The following is a 12,351-nucleotide window of genomic DNA, read 5'->3' on the forward strand; positions in this document are numbered from 1 at the left end:
GAAGGCGGCGGACTGGGGAGGCGCCACGGCGGAGCTGTCTATGGAGGGTGGAGGAAGTGGCGGAAGGGCTGAGGCAGAGCGCAGGGTGGCGCTGCCTGCTGCAGCCACTATGGGCCACGCACAGCAGCGGCGGCCTTATATTTTTATTTTATTTTATTTTTTATTTTTTTCAACCCTGCGCGTCCATACAATCCATATGGAAAGCCCTGCAAGCAAAAAAAAATTTGCCTCCCGGAGCTCTGTCTCCAAAATCGACAAGTTTTATATGAATCCCGACTACAAACGGCCTTCCGGATCCAATGGCAGCGTCCATTTGGGCCCAATGTGCTCCGAAAAAATGCTCTTCCCCGAATTGAAGAAAAATGCACAAACAAGATAGGGTTTGTGTCTCCGAATCGCGGCTTCAAAAATCCTTCAACAAAGCAGCAACAAGGAGGCTCTGATACCATGTAGGAGTTGATGAAATCCAACTCCGCAGTCGCCAAGATCACCTACATGCAAAATAATGAAAATGTATTTACAATGGAATGAGATGTGAGAATACAAAGAGAGAGCCCAAATATAAAGGCCTCATGGAAGCTTGTAGAACAAGCTAGCAGGTGGTAGAAGATGATGCAGTGGCAAACCAAATAGTTTTTGCTACAGGAAGTTATGCAGAAAGTTAATGCAGACCAAACAGTTTCTGCTACAGGAAGTTCTGCAGAAAATTAATGTCATGTTTTAAAGTTTAATGTTTGTAATAATGTCCTACAATGTGGTGGCATAAATGGAATAGCGTTCTTATAAGCTCTCCAATTATAGCCACCTAGGACAACATATGTTTGTTTTCAGTTATGTTAGTTTACAGTTTAATCAGAGATTTTGAGTGTTTAAATAATTAAGCAAATCAAGTACTAGACAGTGACAAGAAGTTGGGGGCAGTTTTGGGAATATTTATAATTTGCAAAACAGATCCCTATTCTGGGGTGTGTGGACGTTTCATATTCCTACTCATTGGAGAGGAAAGTTGTTTTAAAAAGGCCAATTTTTATGTAACAGATGGATGGGAATATGGAGGGAATAGAAAGTTTCATGTTTTGTGTTGGTTTTCTATGTTTTCAGATTTGAGTGCGATTTTTCATTTTTCTTTCCAATTTTTGAAAGTCGATATTCTATCAAACCACAAATGAATTAACTTTTGCAGATCGTATGTAGACTATTATTTTGGAATCCCTTCTATTCCTTTAAGATTTTTTTGTGTTTCAGTGCAGAGAAGTTGGTCTGTAATATTTAATTGTGTTAAAACTCGTTTTGAGAGTCATTTTGTTGATGAAGACTCATTAAACTCTCTGCAATCGATTATGAGATTACAGAAGAGTATGTATATAGAGTTTATTCCTTTTTTTGTTATTTTTATGTTTGACACAGGCAGCCGTGCGAGATTCTATATGAAAATCGATTGAATATTTTATATATATTCATCGATCTATGAGTCATATAATATAGATGCAATACCGAATATGGTGGGCAGAGATATGTCTGATATGTTTTAATATTGATCGATATGCATTTCAATGTTTTGATTTTTGGGTCTGTTCAAGAGGAGTATTGAAATTGCATATCTGAATGGGATATGGGAAATGTTTGGTTCGAATAACAAATTTTCAGATTTGGTTAATGAAAAAGGTTTTATGTTGATTGGGTTGTTTGTTATCAGGTTGTTAAACCATGCATGTATAACGGTGATATAAGTTGGAATCAATTAAATATTGTTTGATAGTTATGCTTTGGTAAAGATTTGTAAATGCTATTTGATGGTCAGTCTATGGTCGGGTTGATTTTAGGTTTTATTTTCCCAAAAAAGTATGTCAAACAGATTGCAGAAAAATCGGGTCAGAAATTATTAAGTTTGGTGCAGAAAAATGTTGCGACAAGAGGTTGAGAAAGTTCATGTCGCATGACAGTTTTCACTGGATATTGAGAAAATCAGTTTTTTTTAACAGTCTGCAAGAGTTTTTAATCATTCCTGAAGTTCATGTTGCATGTTCTCATTTAAATATGTATAAGACGAATCAATTAGTTAATGGTTGAGATTGGTTTTACTTTGATCTTGGAAGATGTATGTGCCCCTCGAAGCAACTCAGTTGAGTGACTGTTTTCCTCCTGAGTTTTCCAAGGTGAGGCTCTGCATCAGAAGATAAGGTTGACAACCAAGCACACTTCCACAAAAAGGTGGAATATGCTAGAAGGGAACAAACTCCCATGTTGTCAACAACTCATCGCTACATGCATTAAATACTAAATATTAAATAAATGCATTAACCTAAGAAAGCTTAAGTAAATAGAATAAATAATTAATAATTAATTAATTATTTACTCTAACAAAAGAGACACTAAAATTTGATGAAGTCAGAGCACCTAAGTCGTGATGATGTAAAATTGATCATCAAGGAGAGGGAGATGATGAGATTTTGCAAGCAAAAAGAGAATTCTGAGCAAGGTGAAAACAGGAGGAAATTCCTCTAATCTTGGGAATTCTGCCCCATGAAATTCCTCTCATCTTGAAAACTCCACCTAGCATGATGCACCCAATGTTGATGGAATTAACATGACTAGGCTTGGGAAACAAGAATTGATGTCAAAATCAATAAAGTTATAAGAAAGAAAGGAAAGTTTTTGGAGGCAAGACTAAGAGCATGAGATCTGGTTGGAATTCCTCTAATCAGAGGAATTTTGCTCATAAAAATTCTCAAATCAAAATTATCCACCTATGAAATTCACCTTCCTCTATAAAGGTAAGTGCCCAAGTTGAAAAGTGGCTGAAAATGAAGGTAAGATGTAAAGGAATTGAGCCCAAAGGGGGGTATGAGAGGATGATAGAATTCCTCTAATCCTAGGTTTTCCACCCATCCTTATTCCTTAATCTTGAAAATGACGCCCCATAATAATATTCCTTAACTTTTGAAATCTCCGCCAAAGAAGAATGCAGTTTTCTTCATGAAGTTATGTAACCAAGCTGTGAGGATTAAAAATCAATGAAAACGGCTAAGGAGAAGGTTTCATTTGAGCAAGAAAGGGGCATGAAATCAGGTCAAGGTTCCTCTAATCCTAGGAATTTGGACCTTAGTCTTTCCTCTCTCACCAAAAACTGCCCTCCAACAATGAAGGCAAATCTTAATGTAAATTAAATGTCCAAGTTGAGGAGATAGATAACCAATGAAGGAAAGAGGCAAAAGTAGCAAGAGGGAGAGGTTTAAAGATAAAATGTTTAAGGCAAATTGGAAAGTTTGATCAAGGCCAAGCATGTAGAGGTGGCAGAAGTCCTCTCTTCCGCGGAATTCGGCCATCAAGAATTCCTCAAAACTAAAATCTCTGCCCCCTTCAATTATGAAGTTTTCTTGCAAATTTGATCAATTAAATGATTCTATGAATCTAATGGAGGCAAAGAGAAGTGAAATTTGACAAATTCTTGAAGCGTAAAGTCAGTATTTTGGGGTCAAGATGATGAAAGAACAAGTCTGGTCCGAACTCCTCTAATCCTAGGAATTCTGCCATGAGTTTAAAAGGCCAAAAGGGATGCAAGACAAACTAAAACCCCTCCTAGACACTCAAAATGATGAGATCTGCCAAGCACTAATGAGGACTATCAATGAAATAAGAGTTTGGAGAGGGCGTAATTTTCATGGAAGAGGAATATCATTCCTCAACTCTCAAAATCTCCTCCATGGGCTGAAAATGGAGGACAAAAGGACCAAATTTGCACAATTGGAGAAGATAACAAGTTAATTTCCCTCTTTGTCCTTTCGCTAATGGAAAATCAAGCAATTAAGGATAACGTGAAGCCAATTTGAGAGATGGTGAAATTACTCTCAAATTTGTTATTCCACCCGAGATTTGTCCTCTAGAACTAAACTCTCCACCAAAATGCTACTCAATATAGCCGAAATTTGAGATTTTGATCTCAATTGTTCAAATAGCAGAAAACAGCAATTTCATCAGCACTAAGGCAGCAAGCTATTAAAAGGAGGAAGCAAATAATATTGGAGAGGGCAGCAGTCCATCTTAGGAGAATAATTACATCCTTCCAATAATTTGGAAACTCTAAGAGGCTAGATTGTGGAAGCAACAAGTTCAGATTTTCTCCCAGAAAGCAGAAGTTGCAAGATCAAAATCATCTTAGTAGTAAAAAATAAAACATGGGACTTGCGAGAAGGAAGAGAAATTTGGTCAAATGCCATTTGCCTTTTTGTATTGATGCAGAGGAAAGTGGAATTTAGGTGCAATTCCAACATTATTTATTTCACTTTGTTTATTTCCTATCAATTTTGTTAGCTTAATACTTTTTTCTCTCTTTGTTTTGCAAGGTAAATCATTCAAGGAGAGGCTTGTAAGGCAAGGAAATGATGGCAAGGTTAAGCTTGAGAACTACAGGTGAAAAGGAGATTCAATTCAGATTATCAAAGGCAAGATCAAGATCAAGTTCATGAAAATGTAAGTTCAAGTCATAGCAATGAGAAGATTTCTAGGAAAGAAGATGAAGAAAATTTAAGAAGATGAAGTAATTTGGGAATATGCCATCACAATTGAAGGCTTGGCAATGTTGAGTATCAAGAGATATTTTCTTATCGCCAAAAGGATTGATCAAGTCTACAAGATAAATGCTGAGATGCAACCTAAGTGTCTTCCACCAATCAGAAAATTCCACTTGCATGTACATTCAATCATATCATGCCAAGTGCACAATTTTCTTATTGGTTTTCAAAATCATTGTAATTTTCTCATTGGCCCACAAAATGGTGCCTTCGTGTAATTGGTTGATAGGGTGGAAACCCTAATTAGGGTTTGTAGGGATTAATCTTGACCCTTGATCTTGAATCCATCTTGGCTCTTTATTGTAATTGAACAACCAAGCCCTTCCAATTTGTAACGAGTTATATAGAGTTAGATTCAAGAGGTTAGGAGACTAGAGAGAAGTTAGCTAGTAGTAGTAGGTAGAGTAGGAGGATATTTGATCAAACTGTTGTCATAAAGCTATCAAAGTAAATGAGGAGTCCTTGTTGCTCTTCATGGTGGATTATTGAATGTTGCTTTGAAGTATAGCATGGTTTCTTCGATTCCTCAATTAGATTAGATTGTATTTCATGTTAAGTAGAAGTAGAAGTAGATTGGATGGAAGATTTTGTTGAATGGTGATTAATGGTGAAGCTAGTGCTCATACCTATTGTTACTTGTTGATTGCAAGTAAAAATGTAAACTTAGTTTGGGCCTAAATTGCAAATGTTTGACTTCTATTGGCGATATTCATTTAGATTGTGCCTTGATAGGGTATTTGAATGAGTATTGGCAATGTGAAAATCATTCTTGCATCTATAGAAGCTACAACCCTCCTATGCCTAATTGATTTGGCAAAGCAAGGATTGGTCAAAGGCTCACCCCATCATCAACATTGTCTTAGATTCTTAGAGTTTGATAGCTTTTATTTGCTTGGAAGTTATTTGGTTGGAAGTGTTTGAAAAAGTTATAGTGTTGTTGATATCCATTGAATGAAAAGCATAAGTCCCCTAGTGATAACTAGCATATCACATCACTAAAACTTAGTGAAAGTCCACAATGAGAAGGAACCTTGAAGTTGTCTACTTTGACCACCAAATTTGTCTACATTTTTTAGCATATGAGCATCCTTATCCAAGAGAGAGTTGGAGATTCGATATTTCATCTTGGGATATTAGGTATTTGATTCTACACATTGCAGTGGAGCAAAACTCACATCAACACCACCAATGAAAATCACATTTTGACTGCGTTATATGAATTTGGGCGAGTTTTTAATACAGAACCTGCAGTTTTTTTTTGCATTTACTTGAGAGTTATATAGAAAGAAATTGCCACAAGGTTTTCAAAAATGTGTGGGAGATTTTTTGGAGATTTTTTCAACAAAGATTTTAATGACTGAAAACCCTCTCTTCTAGATTACCGAAATAGATTTCAAATAATCCAGCGTAGCAATTAATTAGTTCATATATCCATAACAAGATTTCAGTTTTTTTTAAATATAATACTTATTAAAGGCAATGACGAAGGAAATTTGTTCATTTTTTAGACAAAGTATCATAAAACTAACAAAACCTTCACATACCTCCATATCCTTCATTGTAGTCTCATTGGCCCTTATCAACTCTTCATCTTGTGAAGACATGTCAAGAGAATCACCAGTCGATAATTTTCCAACCTGTAAGAAGCATAAGTATTACTAAACATAAACAATATCAAGTTTCTCTTATGTCGAAGTCTATGGACTAAATTTTGTACAGACAAATTTCTAGCAGTCAGAACCAAAGTTGTGAACACAAATGTAATTCCAAGCACGTAGTTTTTTGGTATCTAAAGAAAAATTAAATATTATCACTGCAGACCTCGTGCTAATGCAAACCAAGATTACCTTGAGCCCAAGTTCTTTAACAAGATTTGGTGTTGAAATGGTTGCCCTGGATCTAACTCCATACTGATCAAAGACCTGCCAGAAACCCAGAGAAAGTGTTATAGAAGCGTCAAAGCACTGATCTAGCCTTCAACCGTTACATTTACTTTTGACTACTAAAGCTTGTGAAATACTTTGGACTTTAATGATCATTTCTTATTAGTTCTTAACCAAATTCAACTGAATGTGCTTCAGATTCAGGCTGAGAAACTCATAAGTTAGATGCATGTCTAAATTTGTAGAACCACAGAAACCTAAGAGGCTTCCATGATTGCATCCAGAGTGAAGTCTCCATCCAGTAGCAAGACCCCTCAATAACTGGTTTATACAGTTGTTGTAACTTCTAAAAACTAGAAGTAACACGCAGCCTATAGACCACACTATTTTTTGCAGAGATCTAATAATTTGTTTCTTTACTTCCAGAGATCTTCATGGAATGTTTCCATCTTGATCATAGAGGTTCAGGTTTCTCAAATAATTCAAATAAATAAAGATACCAGCAATGTTCTTTTGTCATTGATAATACATGTACAGGGATAAACCATGCCAAATCCTTTCCATTTCAAAAAATGACAACCCAGGTGGGTGGGTGGTGTATGTAGAAAGGAAAAAAAGATCCAAATATTAACACCAAAAAACGTTAATAGGTGGTTATAGAACCTCACAGGAATTGGAATTCTGCGGTCATGAAAAGCAGTATCAGTTGCCAAATAGACATCTCCAACGCATGCTCCCTTGACCTAATTTTAATGAAAGCAATCAGACAAAGTAAACTCATTTTATCATTCCTGTTCAATAAACGAATATTAAAAAATGATTCCCAGGAAAGGGGGAATTAAATGATAATGAACCATTCAACATATATAGCTCACGATTTATAAATTAAGGACTTCAAATAGCAGCCATTTCTTCCATTACATTGCTAGAAAACTTTACATATTTCATTTTGTCTCTCATTCAACCAGTAAAGAGAGATTTTAAAAACAATTGGAGTATAATTCCAAAAGCTGTAGCCCTGAAGCAAATCTTAATTTGATGCAGTACAGGCATTCATAGATTAATACAGATTTTTCCATCAAAAGTGATGAACAAGTAGATAGCACAAATATTTAATAAAACTGGAGTTCTCTACAAAGTGGTTTCTACCATATTTCTTTCTGGAATCCTTCTTCACTATCATGTCAGACTGTCATTTTAAAGTTTGGGCAAAGAATTTCAAACAGAATTATTTTCAAGTTTCAGTTATGAACTCCCATAGCAAACCAACTATTTTTATTTAATATGTCATTATTAGAATCTAAAACCATGATCAGGCCATCCAAAGGACAAAAAAAATATTATTTATCATATTCATACTAGATTAACATCCACGAGTGACTGGAATACATTGATCATACTCAAAAGTACAACCAACAATAATAGCAGTAAGGGATTCCTAATGTGTCTGCCATGTAAAAATGCAATAGACTGCCAAAAACCATTGTGAGATCAAAAAATAAGCACTACAGCCTATAGAAATATATGACCCTGGCAACAGATATACAATTCCTAGAAGACATTGAAATGAGATTAGTTACCCCTATAAAGAAGCAACTACAAGGCATAGGATAGGTGGACTAGGAAAACTAGTCCTTATTATGATCCGAGCTAGCGATTGTAACAAATGCCAGGTTGCATAGCCTCATTTCCATCAGCCAACAAATTAAACGAAGGAAATACGACAATAGATCTCAGGTCTGCAAAGCTACCAATCACAAACTTAGTACCCAGTCCCACAAGCAACTATCAAATTTTGCAGAATGCACTAAAGCTATTGAGTATGCAAAACAGCTCTAAAATCAAACAGAAGGTTGAGTTAGACAAGGAAAGCAACAAATATAAGGTTGAAGCAAATGGACTACTCTTCCATATTTAAAATAATAAACATTAACATTTAAAGAAAAAAATGTCCTAAAGGGTTCCATGAGATTAACATATGCCAACTACAGCAGAAATAAAGCAAATAATGTCAAAATCTAACCACTGGTCAGATTCAAGGAGCCAATCCAGTGTGTTGTTTCATGTATGCCCCGCTTGGGCTTTGATAAGGATATGAGCTAATTCAGTTTATTCATATGATAATAATGAACTTGAAGGTTCTGGTATTCATATACTAGGTTTGCAGTCCACATAGACTTGTACAAATGTTTCTGTTGGCATACATTAAAATTGCTGAACTATTCTAGCGAAGCCTAGACATTGAAGGATAGCATGTCTCATATCTACGCAAAAGTACACAAACCATTAAAGTCAAAAAACCAAGTTAATAAATAAAATTTGAAAAAATAAAAACGTCAGAAAAACCTATGGGTTAAATACCTTGAATCCACCTGCAGTGCCTACATTTATAACAATATCTGGTTTTAGTGCCTGCACTGAAGCATAAGTCACCAGAGCTGCACTTACTGTTCCAACACTATCAACACCTGTACCATGGAATACAAAGATGATAGGTTATAGATGGATTTTACAACAGTCTGAAAATATTAAGAGAACTATAATTACATTTTTATAGCATTATTAATGACAAGAAAGCTTCTTGTGAACGCTTAATATCAGCACATGGTAATAAATTAGTGAAAATTTGTGAGCATTTATAAACTTCTATTAACCTTATTGCTAAAAAAGCTTGAGATTATATATAATCTTTACAATAAGCAAAAAAAAATCAATGCTTACCAAATATAACATCTTTTCCTGCTGTGACGATACTGATTTGAAGATCTTTGTACTTTCCATGATATCTAATCCAGGGCACACCCTTTGGAAACCTGTTCAGGATCCACCACATAAGTATATTAATCTCTATTTCTACCTAAAGCATGGTATGACACAGACTCGTCAAGAAATTTGAAAACATATATGCATAAATAATTGAAATATTTTGAAACCAAAAATTAAATTCATTGAGATAAATACACATTTATTTATGAAGAAATTATTAATTAATGATAATCAATATGAAACCAAGGAATGCACCACACAAACATTTGTCACTTGGTAACGAAGCTAGAGGGTGAAGACCCCCATACCATGGATTTTCTGAAGATTGGTGTTTCCCCACAATACTAACAAACACTTAGAGGTGCTTATGTGCTTTGGAGATCACTTGTCTTGTGAATTCTCACCAATGCACACCATCATTTAAAACGTCATTGCAAATAAACACTCACAGAAATTAGTTGTTATAGTGATTACTTGAGTATTGTTGATGTGAGTTATCTTCCACTGCAATATACAGAATCGAATACTTAATATTCAAGATGAAATACCAAATTTCCAACTCTCTTTTGAATAAGGATGCTCATGTGCTAAACAATGTATCTGGATTGTGTGATCAAATGACAGCCTCAAGTTTTTCCTTCCAATTGTGGATTTTCACTCAGTTTTAAGATGTGATATATTGGTTATCACAAAGGGACTTACATTGTTCATCCAATGGATTCAAGTTTCAAATTTAACTTCTTCAATCACTGCTGAACAAATTCAAGGAAAGCTTTTAGAGAAAACTATTCTACTCCTAGATAGAATGCAAGAAATTGTGGATGTCTATCAACATCAACCAAGCTAGTGCAATCTCCTAAAGGTAAATGCAAGATGTTCAAACTACCACCATTCTATTAACTCCATCCTATCGTGTGGGTTTCAAACCATCACCACATTGCAAATGTAGACCCCCTTTTTTTGCTTTAGAAAGTAGAAGTCGTTGTCTTATTTTGCTCTCTAGGAAGTAATTTTTGTTCGATGTTTGCGTGAGAGTTTTGGTGTCCTTCCGAGGTTTTTTTTCTTAGCCTAAGTCCAAGTGAGAGGGCAAGATGATGACCAAGGCCTCAAAACTTCAAGGGATATGACAAGAAGATGGCTCAAGCCTGAGGACCCAAGTGAGAAGGAAGGATTCATGTTCAGGCTATCAACCCACAAATTCAGATCGAAATCAAGAGGAAATTCAAGAAAACACAGAATATCCAGCTACATGAGGACATATTCAAGGAGAACCAAGAAAGATCAAGTTCACAGATTCACGAAGATGCAAATGATTCAAATCAATTCCATGAGGAAATTTCAAAGGATAAAGAAATCTCATACATTGAGAGATACTTGCTAATAATCGAGCAAGAAATATTTACAATTTTAACAAACCAAGACTCCAAGCACGAGATAAGGATGATGAGGTGGCAATTGTTTGTCTCCTCCAATTAGAAAATTTCAGTTTCAAGCACAGTCAATGAAATCGTTCCAAGTGTCCCATTTTCTCATTGGCTATCAAAATCATTGTAATTTTCTTATCGGCCCATGAATTGGTGCCTTCATGTATTTGGTTGTAAATTTGGCAACCCTAATTAGGGTTTAATGGAAGAAATCTTGACCCTTGATCTTGGATCAATCTTGGTCCTTCGTTGTAATCGAACTTCTATAAAAGGCCAAGGCCTTCTCATCTATAATAGATTAGATGAGCATAGGAAACTAGTTTAGGAGGTGAGATTACAAAGCTAGAGTAGAGTAGGATAGCTAAGGGAGAGACTTGATCAAATTGTTGCTATGATGCTTTCAAAGTAATGGATAGTTCATTGTTGTTTCTTCATGCTGAATTACTTGTTATTGCTTCGGAGTGTTGCATGGTTTCCTCAATCTTTCACTTGGAATAGATTTATTCTCATGTTGAGTTAGTTTAATTGAACGGAAGTTGTTTTGGATGTTTATGTGTTTGACTTGAACAAATCTGGGCCACTAGCCTTTTGTTGATGGTAAGGGTGCCTTGGGTGGTAAGTCAATGACTGAATGCACTTACTTCAATTAATATTCAATCTTTAGTTTGCATCCATTTGATGGCATTGGAGAGGAGATATTGATTTGAAAACCATTCAAGTGTTCCTTAGAAGCTTGCACTAGGTGGGTGGAGCTACTAGTGAGATTTCATCTAGTACGGTCCAAGTCATCCATAATTCCTTGCATTTGCAATTAGAAGTAGAAGTTGAAATAGAAGATAAATTTAAGTTGGAGTTAAAGTGGAAAAGTTGAACTCTATTTTCATTACATGTTGTGAAGCCAAATCTTTAGAAGTGTACAAGTTGATATCCATCGAATGAATAGAGTAAGTCCCTTTGTGATAAGCAGCATATCACATCATAAAATTGACTGAAGTTTACAATTAAGAATGAACCTTGAAGTTATTTCATGATCTTACTTTGCAAGCTTAGCATGAGAGATGACCTTATATCAAGAGAGGATTGAGTGTTTCATGTTTCTCCTGGAAACATTAAGTATTTGATTCTACATGTTGTAGTGGAACAAAACTCACATCAACAAAAATTGGTGCTATAAGGAGGGCGGACAAAGTTCATTTGTCGAATCATCAACAAGTGAGCTTTCAAGTTATGTTTGAGATAGTGGATCTCTTCAAAAGTGAAAAATCAAAAAAGAAAATTGAAAATTGAAAAAGAAAAGATTTCTCAACTGGATAGGTAGTTGGATGTTCTTCCCATTTGGTGGACTTCTCTTGAGGGTGGACTTGGCATTAGGAGGTAGAATTTCTTTTTCACAAGTATATAAGTCTGTAGTACTTGTCAATTCAGAAGCAAAAATTCTCAAGTTCAAAAACAATATCATTAGAAAACCAAGATTGGGTATAGAGGAAATACTTGGTGTAGCGTGCATAACCTTTCACATTCAGAATCTACTTACCCATCTCTCAAGACACTATTAACATGATCAAGTTTCAAATGGGTTGGTATGAGGAAATATCTGCAGCGGGTGGGAAGGTTTTATTTCAGCTCCCCATTTAGATGTCAAAGGAAGGTAGAAATCATCACTCCAGTTGGGAACCAAATGTTGAAGAAAGAAATCAGTTGCATGAA

The 12,351-nt window shown here is 35.5% G+C and overlaps 1 protein-coding gene across 2 annotated transcripts in view; it reads right to left on the reverse strand.

The window, feature by feature from the left end:
- MTN1 (methylthioadenosine nucleosidase 1) overlaps nt 1-12,351 on the reverse strand; it is a 93,911-nt gene that overhangs the window by 52,168 nt on the left and 29,392 nt on the right. For both annotated transcript variants that reach the window (XM_089828783.1, XM_089828784.1), the window contains exons 3-7: nt 9,176-9,267; nt 8,816-8,922; nt 7,123-7,197; nt 6,419-6,493; nt 6,116-6,208 (exon numbers count right to left, since the gene is read on the reverse strand). In XM_089828783.1, the coding sequence (XP_089684909.1) occupies nt 6,116-6,208; nt 6,419-6,493; nt 7,123-7,197; nt 8,816-8,922; nt 9,176-9,267 (442 nt within the window). The remainder of the gene's footprint in view (nt 1-6,115; nt 6,209-6,418; nt 6,494-7,122; nt 7,198-8,815; nt 8,923-9,175; nt 9,268-12,351) is intronic.

This window comes from Cupressus sempervirens, chromosome 5 (genome assembly GCF_028749045.1).
Source record: "Cupressus sempervirens isolate cs-2001-9-10 chromosome 5, ASM2874904v1, whole genome shotgun sequence".
Taxonomy (NCBI): domain Eukaryota; kingdom Viridiplantae; phylum Streptophyta; class Pinopsida; order Cupressales; family Cupressaceae; genus Cupressus; species Cupressus sempervirens.